Source organism: Cibotium barometz, chromosome 17, assembly GCF_041138505.1.
Source record: "Cibotium barometz isolate CiBa-2024 chromosome 17, ASM4113850v1, whole genome shotgun sequence".
NCBI lineage: Eukaryota > Viridiplantae > Streptophyta > Polypodiopsida > Cyatheales > Cibotiaceae > Cibotium > Cibotium barometz.
The window spans coordinates 43,494,494-43,521,082 of record NC_141062.1 but is presented as its reverse complement, the minus strand read 5'-3'; the positions used below and the strand labels follow the sequence as shown (position 1 = coordinate 43,521,082).

Here is a 26,589-nt window from a genome sequence, read left to right as displayed (position 1 = left end):
CCTCAATATCCAACTTTTTGATTACATGTCGCTCCATTTGCCGACATAACTAATTTCAATGCACTTTTGCTTTTTGGTACATTGTGCAATGGCCTTTACAGGGTTGACATGTCTGATAGGAGTAGTGATCCTTATGTTGATGTAATGACTACTTTCCACATCATAGGTTATGCAGCATGATAGCGAGTTCCAACATGTTCATTTTGGTCACCTTCACTTCACTTCTCTTATGTGATTACAACATCACTTTATGGTTTAGAAGTTTCCACCTATGCAACTCCCACACAAGCTCCTGACATTGCCGACCGCTCGAAGGGGGGGAATACATGTCACATGCAAGATTGTCAGAGTTGGTGTTGGTTCATCTGATGCAAAATTGCATGATCCTACTTTGCCTGAGAATCTGATCTTGGAAATGATCCGTACTCTGAATTAGGATTTTTAGTTGTTGGTGCTATGCTGGACATTGATCCAGGTGATGATCAGTCCTCCTCAATTGACTGTGCTTTCTAGCAATTGTCAGAGCAGAGTTGTCTTTTATGTCGATTGCATTTGAGGGGATACACATGCTATGTATTGCTATTGTGGTGATGTCTTGGTCACTTATGCATTTGATGTCTCAATTGTGCTATGTCTTGGAGAGATACCTATATGCAGTGATGTTTACTTACTGAGATGTATTACTTTCTTTCCCAACTCCTTGTTCAAGTTGCCTCACCTTTGCAGCTTATCTACATGGATACTAATGGAGTCATACTGTTACATTGTCTTGTATGCCCTACTGCCCCCAATTGACAAATTATTATATTATAATTTTTGGTCGGGTTTACTATCAACCCATTTTCATTGATGATTCCAACTTATTGGATTGTCCATTAACATGGGTTATTTTTCAGATGTATTGGCATTCAGTGGACCTTAACAGTTTATACTTTGCAGTTGTCCACTGTACTCACATTCTCTATTTATTGATGACTCACCTAAGCCTATTTTGGCATGTCAGTATATGTAAGGAGAGGACTGGTTTAGAGCACATTGAGATGCATTTCAGTATGTAAGGAGAGGCTCCATGCACGAGAGAATTCCTTGACTAATGTGCCTACATAGGCCAATGTGGCGGATGGGTTTACCCAGTTTCTGCTACAACCTGTACATGTACACACCATTGACTTCAGGGGGGTTTGTTAGCCTTAAATTCCTTGGTATGAATAGCCCTACACACGGGCACTTTTTACCCTGTGTTACCAAGGGTTTTTCCCCCGTGTGAACACACTCTTGTGTGTTAGCCCCCACATCAGACCTAGGGCTATATTATACTCCCCTCATTTGGTGATCATGATCATTGAGTACTTTCCAGCTTCACTTTTGATCTCTCTCTCTCTCTCTCTCTCTCTCTCTCTCTCTCTCTCTCTCTCTCTCTCTCTCTCTCTCTCTCTCTCTCTCTCTCTCTCTCTCTCTCTCTCTCTCTCTCTCTCTCTCGTCCTTCGAGCTTGATTTGACTATGTGTGTGTGTCTGTGCGTGTGCAGAGCATCTACACCCTCATCCAACCAAGATGGGTAATGCATAGATACATAAGGCATCCGATAGCTCATTGAGAATTGGCAACATCAAAAGCTTCTTTGTTGAGATAGCATGAAGCCCCCCTCAATTGGTATAAATTGGATACTCAAATAGTAATGCAAAATCCCCATGTCTGTAACATCAAATGCATGTTGTATTTCAATAATGAAAGCTGAAATTTAAATGTATCAAAAGGAGAAAGTGGCTCCTCATTTGATGTGGAAGTAACAAGGGCAGATTTAGCAAAATGAGATGCATGTCGAGAGGCAGCACGTGTCCAACCTGACTACTATTGTCAACTCTCTATGAGTCATAAATTGATGCATCCTCTTCAATGAATGCATCACCCATGGTATCCTGATCAAAGTGTAGTAGCTAATCTGAGCAAAATGGGAAAGTTGGGTTGTTGAATTTGCTGATTGTTAGCAGCAGCCCCCAATAGAAGACTGAAACAAATTTGTCAAGTGGGGGCAACAAGGCATACATCTAGCCATTACTATGAGAGTATAAGGAAACCTCGTAGTAACACCATGCACTATGGTGTGTATGTCAAAATATGTTGAATGTGGGATCCCATTTAGATTGATATAGTGAAACCTTGAATTATGCAGTGAGACAAGGCAACAACGTTGAAGACAATGTAACAGTTTGAAACCAATGGGATTAATGTAAATCAGCCTGCTGCAAAGGGGAGATAACTCAAACATGAAGCGAGGAAAGAGAGTTATACATCTCAGCAAGTAAGCATCATTGCATAAAGGTATGTCTCCAAGATAGAGCACAATTGAGAGGTCAAGTGCATAAGTGACCAATGAACATCACCAACAATACATAACATGTGTCCCCCTTTAAATGTAACCGTCATAGAGATAGTTCATTTGATAATTACTAGAAAGAATAATCGCCAGAGTATGGATTATGACCAAAATTTATGATTGGTAGAGCAGCATCATGCAATGGAGATGCAGTGACTAAGGCACAATCATCATGATCCCAGTTAGCCTCTTCCACTACATCAGATGAACCAACACCATCACAGTTGATAATTCTACATCTGAATGTCCAATGATGCTAAAAGGAATGATGAATGGCTGATCAGGCAAAATCGACAAATGCAAAAGTCCAATGTCAAAAGTTTAAAGTTGATACTCAACAGTGTAGCAACAATAAAAATCGACGGATACTAACCCAATGCCAAAAGCTTCTGAAAGTTGTGTGTAGTGATAGTGTGCGGGGTTGCCTAGAATGTACAGTAGCATAAATGAATGACACCAATGTATAGGATGAGGCAAAAACCCTAGATTTATGGAAAGTGTGAGAGTTTACCCAAGATGTACAACATTGACGTAGATTAATGAACTGCACAGAGAATAACGACGTGGAGCTATTGGCTTTCAAACCAAGCTCTGTATAAAGGCACTGAAACCTAGACTTTAAAACAAAGCACTACTTTGAAATAAAGCTCTAATACATCATTTTGCGAAACCAAGCTCTAGACTTTACAACATTGACGTAGATTAATGAACTGCACAGAGAATAACGATGTGGAGCTATTGGCTTTCAAACCAAGCTCTGTATAAAGGCACTGAAACCTAGACTTTAAAACAAAGCACTACTCTGAAATAAAGCTCTAATACATCATTTTGCGAAACCAAGCTCTAATACAAGGAATGGGTTAACATTTCCCCTTTCCTGATGGCGATCGCGTCCTCGTGTTCACGTTGGTGTGGGAAGAATTGATAAGCTTTGTTGATGGCTTTTGATGTTGAGTGACATTCAATGGTCGTTTGTTCCTCCGGGAAGGAATAGTTAGTAAATGAAAAGGTTAGTGGTTTTTTGGGGATTCCTAACAGGTGGGTGGGGTTTTTTCGAATGATTGCATTTTTTATATTTTTGTGAAAATTTTTTGGGTTTTTTGCTCACGTTGTTTTTGGCAATCATAAGCAAGGTTACATGCGATTTGTGCTAGTCGGAATGCTAAGAGATGTTAACAATGGGATAGAAGAGAGGGAGGATCTGGAGGAACTTAGACATAATCATCAGAATGAGATTGTGTTTCTCAGTTCCTCATTTGATTTCATTGAAGCGACATTCATCATTTGAAGAAACTAGCCTTCGATGATGTCTCTGTGTGGCAGGATTCTTGTCAAATGTTGTTGAGTAGGACATGTTCCTGCATGCTTCTTCCTATGTGTTTTTTATGCTTTTATGTATATTTAAGTGCTCTTATGAAGCAAAGATACATGAAGTACAAGAATTGAGTTGTATAGACTCTTATTTGAGATGATTTATTGAAGTGGTGGCGAGGCTTGAAAGAATTACGCCATCTTGCGGATTAGAGAGATATCTTCATAAAGGATTAGATATCATTGTGTTGTGAAGATTCTATCTTCGTTTCGAGAGGTTTGCAATTTTAAGGAAAGTTCTAGAGGTGGCGATGGGTTGTACTATTAACTAGGATCTTAAGAGGAACCATGGATGATTCAGTTTGTGTTTTAGCTTCAAATCCTGTTTCAGTTTCATATTCCCATGCACTCTCATCCTCTTTTTGGCTCTCAGCTTTTTTAAAAGTACCCAATGTGTACAATAGTACACTTGGTCCTCTGACAATTCTAATTGAGTTGTGTTTCAAAACTTGCGAATCCTCACAGTCCTGTGCTATAATGTAACTCTTTATGTCTTGGTATAACTCATGTTTAGCCTTTAAAGGTGCAAGTGCAGATGCTATGCTGGCTTTGTTGGAATTAGGGTTAGGGCTACAACAATGCACACACACAAGATAGAGAAGCTTGAGAGCACACAAGATAGAGAAGCTTGAGAGCACACAAACAAGATAGACAAGCTTGAGAGCACACAAGATAGAGAAGCTTGAGAGCACACAAACTAGATAGACAAGCTTGAGAGCACTTAAGATAAAGAAGCTTGAGAGCACACAAACTCACTAGATTAGAATGAACAAATGTGTGCCAGAGATACAAAAGATAAGTACACACCCCAAAATGAGTAGATAAGAGTGTGCACATACGGACGGGGGAAAAAACCTCCTAGTGAGGGAAAAAGTGCCCCGATGGTCCTAAGTGTGTTCACACACATCACTACCATATAATGCTATAAATCCCCCCTGGAGTGATAATGTGAACATGTACAGGGTATGGTCGATCAATCCGAAAAAGGAAATAATCCCAAAGCTTTACGAAAAGCTTTGAACTTTTCATGAGGAAGAGCCTTCGTGAATTAATCTGCCATGTTGTCATGTGTAGACACATAGACCAAGCTGATCTCTGCTGCTCTGCAGAGAGTCTTTCCCTAACAAAGTGGTAATTGCACCTCAATGTGCTTAGTGCGAGCATGAAATACTTGGTTCCTCGCAACTGCTAATGTGCTCTGGCTGTGTCAGTGAAAATCATAGTGCTAGTAGACGACTGTCCAACACCCAAATCAGCCACCTCCATAAGACCTCTGAGCCACACACACTCAACTGTAGCTATAAAAGTTACCCTATACTTAGCTTCACAGCAGCTGGAAGTGACCACTGTAGGTTGCTTCTTCCTAAGCCATGATATACATGAATCACCAAGGCGAAAGCAAAACCCACTAGTGGACACTCGTGTGTCATAACATCCAGCCCAATCTGTATCACTAAAAGCATGCATCTGTGACTCACCTCCCTTTGAATAAAATAATCCAAAATATTGAGTGCCCTGCATATAGCAAAAAAATCTCTTATAGCCTACCAATGCTTCGTACCTAGGCTATGCATAAATCTGCTCAACTGTGAGACCGCATACTGTATATCTGGCCTCATGTTGCATACATAAATAAGGGATCCAACAGCCTGCTGATACAAACTAGCATCAAAAGAGTCTCCTACATCTTGAAGACTAAGTCGAGTACCTATCTCCATAGGTGTAGCCACAGGCTTACAGTCTTCAATATTAAAACTCTTCAATAGCTTCTGTATATATTTAGACTGCAGCATAACAATGCCATCATTGCGCTGCATAAACTGAATCCCCAAATAATAATGCAAGGGCCCCAAATCTGACATCTCAAACGATGACTGCAAATCAGCCTTAAAGGCTGAAATTTGATCTATATCAGGTCACGTGAGTAGCATGTCATCGACGTATAGAACGATGACCAAAAATGTGTCCTTACTCCTCTTCACATATAGAGGGTACTCTCTATTGGACTGTTGCAAAAATCATTTGCAAACCAAGTATGCATGAATCTTCTCATACCATGCTTTAGGAGCCTGCTTAAGGCCATAAAGAGACTTTTTCAACCTGCATACTTTAGACTCTTCTCCTTTCACATCAAAACCAGGAGAGGCTGCGATACATACACCTCCTCATGTAAATCACCATTCAAGAATGCACTCTTAATGTCCAACTGATGTACATTCCACCCATGATGTGCTGCCAAGGCAATGAGACAACTAATAGTAGTCATACGAGATGTGGGTGCAAAGGTCTCATCATAATCAATGCCCTTTTGCTAGGCATACCCCTTTGCAACAAGTCTGGCCTTGTAGGGATCAATGCTACCATCTGCTTTGTGTTTTACCTTGTAAACCCACTTAGTACCTTGCCATGAGGTAGATCTATCAAATACCAGGTATCATTCTTGAGTATAGAGTTATACTCATCTTGCATAGCATGCATCCAATGATCATCATCCTATGCTTCCTTAAAGGAAATAGGTTCCTCCTCATTACATAAAGTAGAAATGAGAACACGATCCACATGAGAATAATCTGCATGATGAGAACTTGCACGAGTTCTGCTAGGTAAAGGAGCTACCGACTTGCTATCCCTCAATGTCTGCACAAGCCATTTTGGCATATGCCTAGATTCTTCTATGGCTGCTCTCTCCTCATCCCCACTACATCCTCAATAATTGCTTTATCAAAAGGCTGATTTGCAAGCTGATTTTGCACCTACAAAGGAGGCTGAATTTTAGTACTTGGTTGAGCATTCAATTACTCTATGTATGGCTACCCTCAATTAAATAAAGGTAGGAGCAAATCAAACATGTCCTGTGAGTATACATTCTGCTATTTTTTGCATAAAAGCGTGGGTTGAACTGAGTTTTTGACAAAAACAACATCTCTACTTACCAAAATTCGCTTTGAGGCTGGATGGTAAAGTCTATATCCCTTGCTTTCTGAACTGTATCCCATAAATATGCATTTAACTGCCTTATCATCAAGCTTACTGCATTGTTTCTTAGGCACAAGATCATAAGCAAGACAACCAAAAACACGCAAATGAGCCACAGAAGGCTTCCTACCATGCCAAGCTTTATAAGGAGTTTTAGACTACAAGGCCTTGGTAGGGCATTTTTTCAACACATAGTTTATGCACATAGTTGCTTCTAACCAAAAACTATGAGGTAAATCTTGGGCTTTCACCATACATCGTGCCATCTCCATGAGAGACCTGTTCTTCCTCTTAGCCACACCATTTTGCTGAGGTGTGTATGGCACTGTACATTGATGTCTTATGCCTTTTTCAGCCATATATGCATGAAATTCCTTGGGACATATACCCCCCCTTGATCTGGAACGAAGGGTCAACCTTACATACACATGCATTTTCAGCCATGGGGATACGAAGTGCCTAAAGCACATAAAAACTTCTGACTTCTACTTTAATGGATACACCCAGCTATATCTAGAGTAATCATCAATAAAAGTGACGAAGTAGAGATATCCTCCAATAGATGGTGTCCTTATATAGGACCACATACATCTCTATGTATAAGCTGTAATTTCTTAACAGCTCTCACAGATCCATCCTTTGGAAATGATGCTCGATGCATTTCACCAAGAATACACCCCTCACATACATGTCTAGTAGAGTTGACAACTCAAACACCCATATCATGCCTTTGAAGGTGTAACAAACTACCATAATTCAAATGGCCAAATCGTGCATTCCATAATTTTGCATCACTCATAGCATGAGTCGTAGTAGAGAGACTGAGCAAGCATCATGCTGCTGCAACTTCTCAATACATCCATCTTGTATAGGCCATGAAACAAGGTACCTGAGCCAATGATAGAATAACCACATCAGTTCTATCCTGAACTGTACATCTGTAATCCACAAATTTCATCGTCAAGCCTAACAAGGCTAAGGGCTGAAACTGACAGCAAGTTCTTCTTAATGCCTGGCACATATAAAACTTTTAAAAGAGTAAATGCACCCCCATTTGTAGTAGTGAGCACAACTCTACCAACTCCTTTGACAGGATATGAGGAACCATTTGCACATGTGATGGTTCCTACACTTTTAGGATAGATTCCAGAGATGACAACAAACCTTTTTGTGAAGTAATGTGCTTACTAGCACCATTGTCAAAGCACCAAGCATCCGATTCTACCACTGACATGCATATATCATGAACAGAAGGGTCATACTACAATGTACAGTCCATGCCCAATCATCTTGAGCAAAACTTGCAGATTCCTTCTTCTTTGCACTTGGTGCAGATGCATTAGCCACCACAGCCATGCCTGATTCTTTCTTTTTCTCCTTCTCTAGCATTTTCTTGCACTCATGTATGTAGTGCGCTGGTTTCCTACAATAGTGACACTTGCCCTTCTTTTTAGGCTTATCACCTTCTTTCTCTGCATCCTTACCCTGAGGATTCTAATTTTGGCTTATAGCCACCATGCGAAGAAGCTTTACCTTTGCCTTTCTGATTGGCAACAAAAGCTTGGTCACCAACTTGCATATTAGATCTGTTTTGCCTAAATTTCTTTTCTTGCAAGAGTACTGAAACCAACTCATCAAATGTAAGGGCATTTGGATTTCCCTTCATCATGAGTCAGGGTAGAGGCAAAACTCTGATAAGAATCTGGCAATGCATTGAGAACTGTGGGCACCAATGTACTATTAGGATATATCTCATCCACACTAGTAAGCTGCTCCTTAAAATCTTTGATCTTGGTCAAGAAGTTATCCATTAAGTCTCCTTCATTCATGTGCTCAAACTCTAACTGTTTGCGCAAATATGCAACACGTGCTTCATTGCGCACCTGGTATAATACAGCAAGTGTATCCCATGCCTGCTTTGAAGTCTTACATGACCAAATATGAGAAATAATGCTTCGCTTCATAGAAAGTGCAAGCAATGCATGTGCATGTGAATCTCTTCCATCCCATCTCGTTTGAGCAGTAGTGGGAGGTACTGGTGGTGCATGTGGAGGATCTACATCTATATCAGATTCTACTTCAGATGTACCTGCAGCACCTGGTTGCACTGGTAGTTGTGAAACAGGACAAGTTTCACTACCATTGACCACATTCCAAAGGCCTTTAGCAACCAATACATGCCTCATCATATATGACCACAATGGGTAGTTAGTCCCATCAAGTTTGTCCTTAGCAAACAACATGTTGAATACATCACTACTGCCAGCCATAACTTTCTATCAAATGCAAAATCTTTCAACACACTGTAAGTACCCAAGTATTCACTGAATGCAACCCTGGATGGCTAACCAACTGGCTGAATCACCTGCAAAGTGTATGAAAAATAACACAGAGTAGAGAATATAGTGTTATTGGGGCGAAAGTATGATGGGTCGATGTTGTTGAAGACACTGTAAATGCTGCTACACACCAAATCTTTACTGCTACACAGTCCAAACACCCAAAATCGAGCAGAACCAATAAAAAATGATGCCTCTTCAGAACGTGTGCAAAAACCTTGCGGCGGTGCCCAAAACGTGTCTGAATCACGCCATGGATCCCGAAAATTTTGTATACTTCGTATACATCACACTACAGTATATACACCTTCTTCTCCTAAGAGGGTATCTCAATCGAAGACAAAAAAATAGGGTCGTGAGAGGAGGGAGGCAGACTACTAGATCAAGTGTCAAGGAAGCTAGCTTTGTACCAATTAATGGAATTAGGGTTAGGGTTGCAACAATGCACACACACAAGATAAAGAAGCTTGAGAGCACACAAACCCACTAGATTAGAATGAACAAATGTATGCCAGATACAAAAGATAAGTACACACCCCAAAATGAGTAGATAAGAGGGTGTACATATGCACGGGGGAAAAAACCTCCAAGTGAGGGAAAAAGTGCCCTGACGGTCCTAAGTGTGTTCACAGACATCACTACCATATAATGCTACAAGCTTCACCATGATAGAAGAGTATTCCTCCAAATGAGATTCTGAGAGACTACTTTAATTTCATAAGGGATTCATCGAATTCCTCATGTGCTTTTTTAATTGCATAATTCGTGCAATCTGCCTCTATTGACTCTTCTATAGAGAGTATGTCTTCCTCTTGAAAGGGGAAGCGATACTCCTCTCGTTCTTGTATTTTGGTTATTTTTTTAGGATTGGCATTATTAGGTTCAATCACAACATGTGATCCTGTATAACACTCAACAATGCTAAGCATGCTCTCCTAAGCTTGCTTTTTGCGTTTTGCGTATGCCATATGATCATGGTTTTCAATTTGGGGTGGTTGGGTGGGTTCTAGTTTCTTGATTAGTCTATTAAGTGCACTAAGTGACGAATCAAAACTTGTTTCATCCTCACTAAGTGACGTACTAGAACCTGGTTCATCTTCTGACTTTCTTTGAATCGTCAGGTTTTCATCATTTTTTCCCATGGCACGACGAGAACAAATTTTTCTTCGAGCTTTTGTATTTTGTGTCACATAGATGGGTGTTGTGGTTTGAGTGGTGGCCTTTGAGGTGGATGCTTTTGCATCATGTGTAGCTTTTGGCTTTTTTGGGTTTATGTTTTTCACAGGTTCCTTTTCCCTGTCCTGTCTTTCAACAATTTTTTGTCCCTTGTTTTTCTTGGTTTTAGACGGTTTTGTTTTCTCTTTTGGTTTCTTCTACCCATTTCGAAGTGTTATCTTTTGCGTTCTTTCTTACCATTTCTCATGCCTTGGCTTGCAATCGTGTAAGCACATTCAAGGGTACCGTGGAAAATTGCCCGTTTTGTACACTTAAGATGTTTAGAGTTGTATTCTGTGAGACAGGTTGCAATGAAGCAACTCGCCTTGGGAAATCTTGGAACATGTGGTTGATACCACAATGTTCACACATGGGTTTCAAAGTATCAGTGATTGTGGGCATGGAAGTATTCCAAACTATGTAGTTTGCTACTTTGTGTGCTCCACAACAATAGAAACATTGAAGTGTTCGATTAACTGCTTCTTGAGCAGTTTCTACCCTTTGGATTGTTTCTGCTTTGGTGTACGGGAGATGGAGATTTTGCAATATATATGCAGTACAGAAAAACAGGTACCTTGTACACACAATGGGGATTGGGATGGTTGTAGTGATTGCGCACTTAACACAAGGCATTTCGCTCATCACTTGGAGAGGCATTAAGGATGTTTGGTTTTGAATGATCTCATCCTCTCCTAAGAGATGTCAATTGAAAGCTTTTAAGCAAAGCTGCATAGAATTTAAGGAATGACATTTCCGAGATCAATCTTTCTTTTGCCATTGCTTCACTTGGTTTAGATGAAGAACATCTCGTAGCATGATCATCTTCCATCATGTTGTCATCTAAACGTATTATTTCTTTACAACATTGATCAAATGTTTCTAGATTGGATACAATGATCAAGTTCTGTAAGCTATTTTTCTTCAAGCCTATTATGAAACATCTCTTCAATTGAAAATCGTTTAAATTTTTCCATAACTCATATCATGAGTCCAAGAGTTTTATCCGAAGAATAAAGTCTCTAATGGTTTCATTTGGTTTACGCTCAATTGAATGTAGTTCACTTGTTGCACTCCACCGATCACCTTGTCTTTAAAAGCCATGGATAAAGGTTGACTTCAAGGTTCTGAAGTTTGTCTTGATCGCCCAGCATCAATGTGATGAACCATCGACTAGCCTTTCCCACTAAGCATAGGTTCAACGCACGTACCTTGGTGGGGCAGTTTGGATTTCCAAAAGCTTCACATCTCTGTTCAAACATTTGAATGAATTGAATAGGATTAGTAGTTCCATTGTATTTGCCCATAATTTTGGAAATCTGTATGGTCGTATTTTTGTATGTCACTGAGGCTGTATGTGAGTGTTGTTGTTGGTAGGGACACACTTAGTCCTTGGGCAACCCCCCTTCCTAGACTAGTCAATATGTCCCAGCAATATGTCCCAGGTGTGGGCATCCAGGGGTTAGAAAGGGTTAGTACCTATAGGATTTGTGGAAATGCTAGATAAAGGACCAAAGCCCGATGAAATTGAAGTGACAGGACCCGATGACACGCTTGTTGTAGACACGGCAAATGGTATTGGGAGGTACATTTGTAGCATGGATCTCAATGGCTCGAAGATGTCAGCCATTGGGTTTAGTGAGAGTGTCAGCCCCTGTAGTCCCTCTATTGTTGCCATGTCTGATGCTGTCAATTGCTCCTTAAATGAGCAAGAACGCGTGTGTTTTTTTTTTGGCTTTTTAGATTTTCTCACAACCCATTATAGCCTCAAGAGGCCTGGCGTACCCTTTGTTAGGTCAAACGAGTGTTTGTTTGCCCTAACTAACTTAGGTACTATACGCACGTGAACGACCTCTTAGAGATATTTTTTTGAAAAACGTGCATGCTAGTATCATCCCAGATGCAAGAGGAAGTCTCAAAACCTATTTTCTATCACTATCTGAAGATGAAAACTTTTTCCAGGAACTTTTTTCTTGTTTTGCAACCCGTTTTTAAAGGTATTCCAAAAGGAATTTGGAAAAACTACTACAACTTTGTCTCTCCTCTGAGTCGTTCGTGATTTTGTCATTTTAGACCCTTAAAAAGTAGCCTGTATATAGTTCGCATTCGTTTGCTGTTTTTTTAATACGATTTTTAGTGCTTTTCAGCCTATTTTTTGCTTCGATTTTCGGGTCGAATTTTGAGGCAGTCGGTCAGAGGCCAAAACGATCAATTTTTCCCTCGGACGATCGAGACCAAATTCAAAGAGCTCGATGCCGGCTTTTCGATGAGCACTAAAGCATGTTCATCAAACTCACGGTCTAGGAGATACGAGCCTCCAAACAGGGTTGTTTTTCAGAGTCTTTTTTTTTGGGCCAACAGACCCCTTTTCACGTTTTTTTTTTGGCCGACGGACCCCTTTTCACAACGTGAACTAGCAGGGTGCAATTCACGACGTGAAACGGACTTCATAAATTTTATCAAATTTGATTTTTTTTAATGCGCGGGGAGTGTTTCACGACGTGAACCACTTAAGGGTTCACGCCATGAAACGCTTAGGATGTGAACCGATTTTCGATTATTTCTTTTATACCGATGGACCCCTTTTCATGGCGTGAACTAGCAGGGTGCAGTTCATGGCGTGAAGAAATGGACATCACGAATTTTATCAAATTTAATTTTTTAATTTTTTTAAATGCGCGAGCAGTATTTCACGACGTGAAACACTTAAGGATTCATGCCGTGAAACGCTTAGGACATGAACAGATTTTGTTTTTTTTTTCTTTTTTTTGTTGATGGACTCCTTTTCACGGCGTGAACTAGCAGGGTACGGTTTATGGTGTGAAATGGACTTTATGGATTTTATCAAATTTGATTTTTTTATTATTTTTTAATGTGTGGGGAGTGTTTCACGACGTGAAACACTTAAGGGTCAGCCATGAAACACTTAAGGGTTCAGCCGTGAAACGCTTAGGACGCGAATCGATTTTAGATTTTTATTTTTTATTTTTGCTGACAGACCCCGTTTCACGTCATGAACTAACTAGCAGGGTGCAATTCACGACGTGAAACAGACTTCACAGATTTTATCAAATTTAATTTTTTAAATTATTTATTATTAATTTTTTGTGCATGGGGAGTGTTTCACGATATGAAACACTTAAGGGTACACGTTGTGAAACGCTTAGGATGTGAACTGATTTTTTATTTTATTTTTACTGATGGATCTCTTTTTCACGGCATGAACTAGCAAGGTCCAGTTTACGCCGTGAAATGGACTTGACGGATTTTATTTTATTTTTGCCCCCTTTTCACAGTGTGAACTACCAGGGTGTAGTTCACGGCGTTTATCAAATTTGATTTTTTTTAAAAAAATTATGCGCGGGGAATGTTTCACAATGTGAAACCCCTAAGGGTTCACGCCGTGAAACAATTAGGACGTGAGCCGATTTTTGAATTTTATTTTTATTTTTATTTTTTTGTTGACGGACCCCTTTTCACATAGCGTGAAACAAACTTCATCGATTTTATCAAATTTGTTTTTTTTGTGCGCAGGGAATGTTTCACGACGTGAATTACTTAAGGGTTCAGTCCCATGAAACGCTGAGGATGTGAACCGATTTTTTTTTATGATAGACCCCTTTTCACGGCGTGAACTAGCAGAGTGCAGTTTACAATGTGAAATGGACTTCACGGATTTATCAAAAAAATTTATTTTTTTAAAATTATTTTTGCACAGGGACTGTTTCACTATGTGAAACACTTAAGGGTTCACGCTGTGAAACGCTTAGGACGTGAAGCGATTTTTGATTTTTTTTTTGTGCGTGGGGAGTGTTTCACAACATGAAACACTTAAGGGTTCATGCCATGAAACGATTGAGATGTGAACCGATTTTTAAATTTTTTATTTTATTTTATTGTGCACGAGGAGTGTTTCGCGATGTGAAACACTTAAGGGTTCATGCCGTGAAACGCTTAGGACGTGAACCGATTTGTGATTTTTTTTTGAGTCTAGTGGGAAATTCAAATTTCCTTGTTTTGGGAGAATGTTTTTTAAATTTTAAATTGGCATCTTCCCAAAAAGACAAGTGGGAATCACCCCCTTACACCCTCAAAAGTTATTAGAAATTAATCAAAGATCAATCCTTTCACTAATCTTTCCCTCTTTTAAACTAATCAAGGGCTCTAATTAACCCCTAATCACTAAATAATTCACACAATTGAGCATATCATTGGATAGAGCAAGGCATTGCTAAGATATGTGCATCATCTAATGTGTAAATTAATGTATAATTAGAGATTAATCATACTCTTAATTTTAGTATCTTCTTTTAAGACAAAATTAAGTAAAAGAGAGTTAAATTCCTCCCATTGATCAAGAGATTAATGTAATTAGGTGTTTTGATGCATCTAGATGCTCTTAAAACACTCAAAAACACTCAAAAACACTAATTTTGACTATTTACACAATCAATTTGGACCCCAAATAACACATTTTCTAAAAAATTTATCTCTTGAAGTGGATTAATCACCCTTAATGACAAAAACTAGTCGATTAAGGAAGATGTGGTGCGGATATAGGCTCTGTGGATGAAGAGTCGGTGGGCTCAAAGAAGAGTCCATTGGAAGGTTCTTGGTAATTTGAGGAAGGTTTAGGTGATAGGTCATACCATGGGCCAGGCTTGTGCTCCCATGGTCCCCCCATCCAGAAACATATCTATGCAGCTATGTCAACGATGAAAATTAATGTAGGTGCTTGAGATATTGGTGCCTATTGATGTGACTACTAGATGCAAAGCTTGTGTGTAGATTGTAGGTGCCGTGCATGGGCTATGGGCTAAAGGTGTACACATGTAAAAGCTCCTTCCAATGAAAACTCCAACACACCTCTTTCTTCTCTTATTTGTATGCTTTCTTTGACTCTTACACATGGTTTGGGATAGGAAATTGAGTGTTCAAGTGTAACAAAGCTGGGCAATAAGGGAGTTGTGAATAAGGTTGGATTGTCCATTAATGGAAGAATTTAGGAGTGTATGGGTGTGTAGGAGGTGCATGCATATGGGTGCACATGCAGGTGATTGTGGGTGCACCTGTGTGTAAGAGTGTGCGCATGTGGGAGTGGATGTGTGTATGTACTATGTGCGTGTGGGTGCATGTGTTGTTCTCCAACATGGGGTTGGGGTACTCTGAGCATGTAGTTCCCAGATGGAATGTGTTTAGGGAGGTGCTTGTGGAGTCAACCTTTGTACTTGTGTAGCAGAGTTTCTACATGCCGACGGCACTATGGTTTGTACTCTATGTACAGAGCACTTGCGGATTGTTGTGAGAGAGGCAGAAAGTTGCAACATTACATAGGACTTTGTTCATACGCCTCCCGCAATACATGTATCTCATGTTAGAAGATGGATGAAAAGAGTTCAGTGAAAGAGTGGATTATACTCATTTTATATTTTAAGTGGATTCCCTAACATAGTTACATGTGTGTGCACATAGGTCTCTGTCTTTTGGTCATTGCCATCTTTACGGACCTCCATCACACTACGTCTAGTCGACCCAAGTATGACATGTGGGGCGATGAGGTAGTTGCTGAGATCACCCAGGTTTCAAGGTGGATGGACGATGTCTTCATAGAACCTAAACTGCGAGAGGGAACCCACCCATACATGTTGATGCAGACGGGAATCCCATTCGATATGTTGCTAATAAGCGTAGTGAAGCTTTTGCAAGGTAAGACTAGACCTTTGTTTGTGGCATTCAGTTCATTGCAATTCATGTCAAGTAGTGTAATCATTCTATATTCATTGCAATTCATGTCAAGTAGTGTAATCATTCTATATTCATTGTCTTTTTTATTGTTGTTCATTCATACATGTATATATATGTGTAAATATGTAAATGAAAGAAGCGTGTATGGCAGGTGGTTACTTGGGACATTCATTGATCAAGGGGATGCAGTTCTAGATTGCTTTGGGGCCCTTGTTAGAGCATGCAAGGTACTACATCGGCATCGTATCAGTGTGGAGTGGGATGAGGTGTGCTTTAGTTCTTGTATACGACCTCTTTTGCACGTTCTCGTTGATTTAGGGCAAAAGTATTTCAAGGGAGACATCAGTCATTATGCTCGACGGGAGCAGCAGATGGACGTGGGGACCTCGTCTCCACATGTTCACCACCACTTTTCTCCACCCATCCCATTACCCAATGAGCCCAACAAGTTGGAGTGCTTCATCATGGCCACCCAGTGTTCCATTGGAGGCCCCATGAGTTTCTTTAGAAGGTTTGCATAGTTAATGGGTTTCTTCTTTTTGGGAAGAGTTGGTTTGAGTGAGGGAGATAGCTTTGGAGTATCGTTCAAACCACTTTCAATGGTCATAACATAATTGTCTTTAATAATTGTTCGTGTGTTACATTTTCGCGTGCTCTTTGAGATTTTCTTTTTTTGGACCCCTTGTTTCGGTCCTTTAGTCTTTTTGCAGCCTTTGGGGCTTGCGCCTCAGGCTCTTTGGCTGATGCCTTTGAGGTTGAAGCCTGAGCTTTTTGCTTCTTAGCTACCTTTGATGTTTTCTTGGCAATTACCCTCATCTTGTTCTGGAGCCTTAAGATGGCATTCAGGGGAACTGTATGAATGCTTAACAAGTTAAGGCTCATTGAAGTGTCTGGAGCTCCTACCACATAGCATGAGCAGCAGGGCGGGCTTCTTCACCTGTGTACTTGTGCTCCTGGAACATTTGCCCTTGGTCATGATCGTATCCTGCAGCAGCAGGCATGGATATCAAAGCGGCAAGCTTGATTATCAAAGCTTCAACATCATGAATGCAACAAGTACTTAGAAAAAACAACACATAGAAGTGCTCATCCTTCACTTTCAACATTGGTAGTGCTACTAAATGGGGGAATGGCATGTTCCCTTATGATTACAAATTTAAGACGAGACTACTTCCCTGCTATATCTTTGTGTATGGTCTTTTGATATAAAAATTATTGCCATAGTTAAAATGATTAACATCATCGACGACTAATGTTGGTTAATATGTCGATGTGCACAGAGTTTGTGAAACGCATCTTCTATATTCAATAGTCGAAGAAGATCATCCAATAAAGGCTAAAGATCTTCTTCACAATGGGTATGAGGTAGACTCAATCCTATCTCTTTAGGCTCATACTGTATTGTGCAATATTGCTATGTATACTATGCATTTACATGTATATTACCATCTACATGTGTACTATGTATGTATGCAATGTGTGCTTACTTGCATTGTTTCATCTCTGTATACTGGGTTTAATCTATGTTTGCATCTTACTTGGTTTCTCCAACTGATCTTTATTCATTCTCTTTAGTTTCTTTCTACTGTGTGTCTACATGTATGCTGCCATCTGCATGTATATTATATATGCAAACCATGTCTCTGTATACTTAGTATGATATTTGTATGTATCTTACTTGGTTGCTTCTTCTAATTCTAGCTTGTATGTCATATGCACATCTTACTTGCTTTCATGCATCTTTCTATACTACTATATATGCACACTATTGTGTGTATCTTGATTGGTTTGATCTTTGCACGTATCTTACCTGCTTTGATTTATCTCCTGTACTACTATGTATACATACTATTGTGTGTATCTTGCCTAGTTGGAAGTTTACATATTACATGTATCTACATGTTGACACATCATTGTTCTATGGATTTTTTTTGTTCCTTTGTACATTAACTCTATTCAAATGTATCATGACAGCAGAGCTTATATGTTGATCATTTTTTATGTTATTGTTTTACTTATATATGTTAGGTTTTTGTGATGTAAGGAGTGTGAAGATGTATACTATCAATGAATATGATTGCAATAAGTCAAGAGAGGGCAATGATCCTACAATAGTAGAGAAGCAAAAAGAGATCAAACACTCTATACATAAGATATTTTGGCATGTTTAAGACTTGACCATCAAAGTTAGGCTTTGGATTGTTCTTATAATTTTCTTTTTCTAGTTGGGTCAAATGGATCCTTCTCCTATGGAAGAGGCTATGGGGTGGATCTAGCTATGTAAAATAAGATACATTTTCTCTAGCATGAGGTGGACTTTACCGGTCTCTCTCTCTCTCTCTCTTTCCTCCATCTCTGTGCATGTCTCCTCTTTTCCTTGGGATTTTTAACTTTGAGGGTTGGTATCATTGAATCAACAAAAATAGGATCCTCCAGTGTTTATCTGGCAGTTTCTGTGAAATTTTCTTTCATGCTATCGATACATGAGAAGCCATTGTACTGATGGAGGTCTACCCAAGTGCATGCACTTACATACTGTAGATGAACAAAAAGACTACCCCAGGCACATACACTTCCATGCGTAAGTGCCAAATAAAATTTGACCTGATATTTACATAATTCAATGGCCATAAATTATTAAGTTGCTGCAGTTCCAGGAGTCCACAAAGAGGGTGTCTGTCCCAACACTACAGAAACTCAACAATACCTCACACAAACTTACATACTATGTGTGCTGTGATATGGATCATACAAGCACATATCTCCCCCATTCCAATCCGATTTCTTACACCGTCGTGCTGTCATTTAGATCATATGAGGTTTTCTCTCTCTCTCTCTCTCTCTCTCTCTCTCTCTCTCTCTCTCTCTCTCTCTCTCTCTGTGTGTGTGTGTGTGTGTGTGTGTGTGTGTGCACAAACGCGCAAGGGAAACTGATAGAAGCAAAGTTTGTCTAGAATTAACAATAGTTCCTGTGTCCATTGAATCAACATTGATCTTTGGAGATGCCAAAGCAAAAACCCTTTTCAAATTGCTGCAAGGAATAGTGCATACATGCTAACATGCTAACAAGGAATAGTGGATACATGCTAACTCATAAATGATTCACATTACAACTCCGAAAGTGCTACCGATGAGCAAAACTGCCAGACAAGACCAACAGTCCACCATAGCCTCCAACAAGGCCTACAACCCAAAAATCTGTATTCCCATTGTAGGAACCACATCTTTGGAAAGATTCGCCAGAGACAAGTCCAAGAGAGAACCAAAGAACACCATATGTCATCTCATCTCCTCTCCAAGCAAGCAGTGAGAGGGCCATGCTCCATAAATAGAAACTGTTTTAGAACACAATGGTAACCAACCTGTTTTAAACCTTCTCCCAGCCTAATTCCCTTGCCATGTCAACCAACCTTACAAAGTTGTAAAAACCCAAGCTTTCATTCCTGTTTAAGTTGAGCTATAACATGCTCCATGTAACCTCCGGTGTACTGCACAACCAGGTTTGAACCATTCTAGCAGCTTCATTTCCATCTCCAAATGTGATGGAATTAACTCGAGTTCTTACCCTAGCCGACTGCTGAGGGCAGCACCGTGGGGGCCCAGTCTCCTCAAAGGTAGCAATGTGAAGACCCAACAAATAATTCTTCTCTCAAGGAAAACTTCAGAAAGTAAGCAAGGAAGCATACAGATCTTACCGCTTGGCAAAAGGCTTCCACACTCTCTCTTGAGTCACTGACACCAGCTAGAGACCATGCCTGTTCAATTTTATGGTAAAATCATTGCTCAGACTGAACCCAACACTGGGTTCCCTGAAGTTTCTTCCACCGTAGTGGCATAAAACTCCTTCAGCTGACTTTGTGAACTCTCAGCAGATCATGAGGCTGACTTTATGAAAACCTTCATGAAAGACGTGGCATGGTTCTGCTTGGAAACCTCATGTGATGTGGAGCTCCCAAAAAGGAAAAATGGGTTTCAGAGATGAATCACCTCTCCACCACTGCTTCTCAGGTCTTTGCATGGCACCAAGAAAGAAGGCAGATAACTCACTTGAATCTTGTCAGGTCAAACCACAGTACAGTGCAATCACTGCCGCTTTTTCTCTTCCAATTACATCAACTTGTCTCATTCTTTAGCCTGTGAAGCAAGACATTTTTGTTGGCTCGTGGCATGACTGCTCAGAATCAGTTTCCTGCTTGCAGTTGAAGCTTCACATGGAAGGCTGAAAAAGACACAGGTGAGTAGATCTTAGTGAAAGGAGGATAAGTAAACACAAGAGCACAACTAAAACACAAAAGGCAGAATGTACAGCAAGAGAAATTCAAAGTTTGATGTGGCCAGTGACAAGAGGGAAGTAGGCATCAACACAAAAGGGGACAGTGGAACAGACAAATCAGAAGGGCATCCAGAAGCTTGCCTAAGGAGGCACAGACGTGCATTGAAAACACCATGCCTAGCAGCGTTGACAGGCAGAACCATGCAAGGGAAACCCAAGAAGGCATTGACGCGTATTGGAAACACCAGGCCAAGCAGCTGTTACAGGCAAAACCATGAAAGGGAAACCATGGCCTTCAGATCAAAGGGGTATAGTCGTATTCGTAGCTGTGGATGTCACCAGTAATCTGAGCATGAACACATTCCATCCTGGAAGTGATGGAAGCGATTGATATCCCTCAGAATGATCTTTCTATGAAAAATCTTGGAGACGTATTTTGCAGCAGAGTGACAGTCAGGACAAATTCGAAGATTTTTTATAACAAGAAGCGGTGTACCAGGGTCTGTGTTTAGAAGACCATAAGCAATGGCTAGCTTCTCACTATGTCGATAAAGAAGGGTTTCCTTCTCTTCCTCAGGTATATTGTGTAGTACAACCTTGGTATCAGGAATATACCCTTGACCCTTCATCAGCCTACTTAACTTCTCTAACTCAGCATATAACTCCTCCCTCTGTGGGTGAGTTTGACCACCTGCAAAAAAGGTATGTACCTGGTTGTTGACCTTGATGGTGCTACATCCTGGCTTCTTCCTCACACCCCCTGCCTCCATCTTCATTCTTGTCTTTGCTACATCCTCCCACCTGCCCGCTGCTGCATACATATTTGATAGCAGTACGTATGCAGCATCATTGTCTGGGTCTAGTTCAAGAGCACGCTCCGCAGCACGTTCGCCTCTCTCAACATCAAGATAACTTTTGCAAGCACTAAGAAGTGAGATCCAAGAGGTTGCATTGGGATGAAATGCAAAGTTTAGTATCAAATCTTCTGCCTCTTTGAGATGTCCTGCCCGCCCAAGAAGATCAATCATGCAATTATGATGATCCACTGTAGGCTCTATGCCATAGTCTTGACTCATGGAGTGAAAATATGCCCAACCCTCATCAATAAGACCAGAGTGGCTACATGCAGAGAGGACACTAGTGAAAGTCGTCTTGTTCGGAATCTCACCTTCTGTCTTCATTTCATGGAAAAGTTGGAGAGCCTTCTTAGCTTTGCCATGCTGGGAGTATGTGGTTATAAGAGCAGTCCACAAAACCACACATCGCTCAGGCAGTTTGCTGAACATGAGCTGGGCATCTTCCAGACTGCCACATTTTCCATACATTGTGACAAGGGCAGTCCCAACTACAACATCAGCTTCAAATCCACTCTCCACTACCAGGTCGTGTATCCCCTTGCCCTCTTCGATGGCTATAAGGCTGCCACAGGCATCGAGAATACTAACAAATGTCCCTTGGTCTGGAAGAACACCAGCTAGCTGCATTTGTTGAAAAATCTGCAATGCCTTTTGGCCTTGGTTATGCTGTGCATATGCTGCAATCAAAGCATTCCACGGAACTACGTCTCGCTGAGACATTTTGCTAAAGACTCTCCAAGCATCCTCCAAACTACCACATTTTCCATACATGTTTAAAAGGGAAGTCTCCACAACAAAATTGATCTCAAAATCACTGCTCATAAGGCGGGCGTGTATCCGCTTACCTTCAGCTAAAGCTTCCTGGCTTGCACATGCATCGAGAATACTCACATAAGTGAACGTATCAGGCTTCTCCCCTTCCAATTGCATTTGTTGAAAGAGTTTGAGGGCTTCCTCACCTTGACTATGCTCAGCATAGGCTGCAATCATGGCATTCCATGAGACTACATCCCGCTCCAGCATCCTATCAAACTGACTGCAAGCTTCCTTCAAACTTCCACACTTGCTGTACATGTGTATAAGGGCTGTCTGGACAACCATGTCCGACTCAAGCCCTCTGTCTATGGTGCTAGCATGTATCTGCTGGCCTTCATTAAGTAAAGCCTGCTGTGCACAAGCCTCAAGCAGGGAGATAAATGTTACTTTATCTGGAACCAAGCCTTCCAGCTTCATTTGCTGGAAGAGGGAGACTGCCATGTCACCTCGATCATGCTGGGCATATGCCCCAATGATGGCATTCCATGACACCAGATTTCGCTTGGTCATTTTATCAAACACCATCCAAGCATCGTCAACACTGCCACACTTACTATACATGTTGATGAGCGCATTCCCCGTAACACCATCCAGTTCAATACCTTTGCTTGCAATGTCAGCATGCAATTTCTTTGCTTCCATGAGATCTCCTTGGCTTGCACATGCAGTAAGGATGCTAACAAAGGTAACGGAGTTAGGATTCTCACCTTGTGCCTGCATTTCTTTGAAAACCTCCATCGCCTCCCTGCCCTTGCCATGCTGAGCATATGTTGTGATCATGCCATTCCATGATATCACATTTCTCTTGGGTAGCTTGTCAAACATTCTCCGTGCATCTTGTAAGCGCCCTGATTTTCCATACATGTTGACCAAGGCATTACCAACAATGACATCATGTTCGATGTCCTTCCGTACAATGTAGGCGTGCATACCCTTTCCCTCAGTCAAGGACCCTTGACTAGCACATATAGAAAGGATGGTAACACATGTTACTTTATCAGGATCGATGCCTTCAAGTCGTGAACGTTGAAAAAGTAGAAGGGCTTCCTTTCCCTTCTCATACTGGGCAAAAGCACCAATCATGATAGTCCATGAGAACTCATTCTTTTCTCCCATTCGGTCAAACATAGCACATGCATCCTCCAGACATCCACATTTAGCATACATCTGCATGAGCAGGTTCCCAAGGAAGACATTGTGCTCATGTCCACTCATGACTATGTGGACATGGATGTGCCTACCATCAGAGAGTGTTTTCGAATCGGCACATCCACGCAGAAGGACAGCATAGGTATCTGTATCAGGCTGGTTGTGCAAGGCGTCTGCTAAAGGCCCCTTGACAAAGCTATGCTCATGGTCGAGGTCTTGGGGAGGGAAGAGCATACCTTCAATGGCGAGAGGGGACCCTTCACCCTCTCTGTAATCCATCTCATGTCCATTGTGTAGGCATGCTGTCCTGGATTTTTCCTTGGCGAAGTACTTCTGTTGGTATACATAGCAATTTGTGTACGGCCACAAGTGCTCATTGTGTATGAGAAGAGGTGAAGGCTGCCCTAGGATTTTGCAGAGATGAGAACTGCTGTTTTGGGCATGGAAAGCTCTCCAGGAGCTGAGTCTTCTTCCGGAGCAAGAGATTTCATGGTGGCTCGGGCTACATCCTAGAGAAAGCTTGCCCGGAGAGATCAGTTCTTCCATTAACCAGAGAAAGACAGGAATTCAATTCAGCCATCTCCCGCCGTCGTTCCTGCTGCACAGAATTGCAGGTTCATCCATGAAACCAGAAGCTTGAGCGGCTCATCTTCACCGCATAAATTTGACAGTGTAATCTTCCTTTTTAAACGTTTGGCTCAATATTTTGCTCTTTGCTTACGTGTCCAAAAGTTGGCAATTTCTTTTTCCCCCCTCTAATTAAAATTTCTTTTTTCCCCCTCTAATTAAAATTTCTGAAATTTCGGCCCTTTACACATCATAAAATTTAGGTTCGTCACACATTGCCCAATTATGGGCAGCCAAAATCTTTCATGGACAGCCATGCTTTTTGTGATTCAAAAGTCAATAAAAAGTGAGAAGCATGGACGGTGTGTAAAGGCCCTCAGGCTCCTACAATGGTGGGATTGTGAAGCAATCCACAAACCCTTTACAAGAAGCCATTTTCACACAAATAGAGTTGTGTAGCTTTTTGTGTCTTAATTGATTGGGTGAATCATTGGGGGAAACAAAATCCAATTCTATATTTCCACCACCATTGGACAAGTGTAGAAAAATGATATGACTAAAAATTTAAATTGTATTTCAATATTGTCACTTAAACATACACAATAAAGCCATGGTGTGAAACCCATGAATAGAGGTATGATATTCTGAGTCCAACTATGGCATTCTAAAACTTGGCCTAGCTACTTTGGTTCCCATCCTAAATTAGCATCTACTAAGAAGTCCCTAAGGCACTCAAGAGAACTAATGCCTTTTCTACGCTTATTTCATGCATGACTAGAGCATTCTCTCACATTGGTGAACTGGCACTAGTTGCATCTACATGAGACGGCATGATCAAGATATTAGAATTATTACAATATCTAAGAATTAGCATACATTGCAATAAGAGTATTCCCCGTAAATGTGTCCCTGCAAAACTATGATCACAACATAAAAATAATGCAGAAAACACGACTTCTTACCCTTCAAAGACACCTTTCATCTAGTAACCCACAAATGCTTTTGAGTCGTTGACCTGTTGAGTGTGCCCAAAAACCTTTTTAGAACAAACCTAGGGGGAATTGAACCCCAAATCTTAGTTGTACTGGTTAGACCTCTAGGAGGCTCTCCACCTCCCCTCCCTAGTATAGGTTTAAGATATATCAAAATAAACAAAAATATTGACAAAAGATGCTTACCTATGCATATGCAACCAAGTTTCATGCTCATATTGAAATCTCAAAATAGACCTGCCTGTATTTTAACTACTCCACGCATCTGCACAAAACTATGCAATACACATAGACAAAGCTACTATTTTTGGGATGCAAGACAAAGGAGCATTCAACTCCCTAAGTATGCGACTTTAGATAGCCACAGTGAGTCATAAAAAACAACAATGAGTCATGATTTGTTGTTTGCAACAAGCTGTCTTGATTTTTCACTAGTCCTAAATATTGATCAATTTTACACTCTTTTAGAGACATTGAAGAGAAATGGTTTTAGAAATTTTGCAAAATAAGCATAGTTTTAAACTTCTTTTAAAAAATGTACATATTGCTAATTTAAAGGTGAAAAATTTTCCACTTTTCATCTCAAATAACAAAATGGAAAAAACAAGGTCAATACAAGATCTAATATTCTTTAAAACTACTAATAATTCACACGTCTATGTAATGTATAATACATTCTTTACTTAGAATTACAAAAATGTACTTTTTTTCTCCAAAAATTTAATTAACTTCATCCCAATCATTGCACCTCATCTAATCATTGAATTAGATTATATATTTGATGTTAAGATAAGTAGGTATATGGAATCCATGGCCATAGAAGAGGCTTATTTTGAAAGAAACGATTTCTCTAGTTTCAAATAGAAACCAACGATACAAATGCTTAAATTTGAGAGGCTAGTGAGTGCTACAATTTATCAGTTTACTTTATTTTGATCTAACAGTTCGATTTAGAGCTATCGTCTTTGCAAAAATATAATTTTTAGTTTATAAAAGTTAGATTTTGAGCCATAAAAATGACAACAACTGTCGTTTTGAAAAATTGATGAAAATTTGGATTCCATAATTCACTTTGTTGACAAAAAAATTTTACGGTAATTTTTTCTATCGACGCAATTTTTTGACGGACTAAATTTTTCATCTAATAAAAGTGAAATTTTTATTCATTATGGACCAAAATTTCTCTTTTTTTGGATGAAAATTTTGATGTCACGATAGAAATGTTAGTCTCAATGGAACTTTGGATTCCAAAATCCACTTTATCAACAAAGTGGATTCTAGTATCCAATTTCCATCAATTTTTCACCATCAATTTTTCAAAACAACAACTGTTATCATTTTCATGGCTCAAAATCTAACTGTTATAAACTGAAAACTGTGTTTTTACAAAGACGATAACTCTAAATAAAACTATTAGATCAAAATAAAGTAAACTGATAAATTATAATACTCACTACCATCTAAAATTCGACCGTTTGGATCGTTGGATTTCTATCTAAATCTAGAGACATCTTTGCTTTCAATAAACCTCTTCTATGGCCATGGACTCCATATACCTACCTTTCTTAATATCAAAATATGCTTAAATTCAACCATTGGAACAACTTTGTATACAAAGAAATTTTATTTTCTTAGACAATGCACTAACCCCATGTAAGAGTTTCATTAAATTATATTGGGTCTAAAAGTAACGTCAATTTTATCACCTATCAGTTTGTTGATAACACGCTATGTACAACATAGAATGTAGAAATGTGTATTGGTACAAAACTTATCCGTGCTCAAGGAAAAGTATGATCTAGAGATGCTTAAACAAAGCAAAAAAAGGAAAGAAATGTGAAATTTGTTGACATGTGGACATGCTTAATTTGCACGATATAGAAATTGTTGTGTATGGATTTGAGTTAAAAAACTTC

General features: G+C 40.0%; 1 protein-coding gene across 2 annotated transcripts; it reads right to left on the bottom strand.

The window, feature by feature from the left end:
• Nucleotides 1–18,964: 18,964 nt before the first annotated feature.
• On the bottom strand, nt 18,965–23,848 carry LOC147630034 (pentatricopeptide repeat-containing protein At2g33680-like). Of its 2 annotated transcripts, none has more exons than XR_015267778.1 (2): nt 20,434–23,842; nt 18,965–20,238 (listed from the first exon to the last, which is right to left on the bottom strand). XR_015267778.1 is itself a non-coding variant. In XM_086811619.1 (2 exons), the coding sequence occupies exons 1-2, from the start codon at nt 23,658–23,660 to the stop codon at nt 20,227–20,229; spliced, it is 2,670 nt and encodes an 889-aa protein (XP_086667745.1). In that variant the 5' UTR covers nt 23,661–23,848; the 3' UTR covers nt 18,965–20,226. The 2 variants fall into 2 exon arrangements, 1 of the variants encoding a protein (XP_086667745.1); XM_086811619.1 differs by having other exon boundaries at nt 21,003–23,848.
• Nucleotides 23,849–26,589: the final 2,741 nt, after the last annotated feature.

Excerpts from the sequence above, each read along its gene's own strand:
- LOC147630034 (XM_086811619.1), bottom strand. The coding sequence starts at position 23,660 with ATGGAAGAACTGATCTCTCCGGGCAAGCTTTCTCTAGGATGTAGCCCG.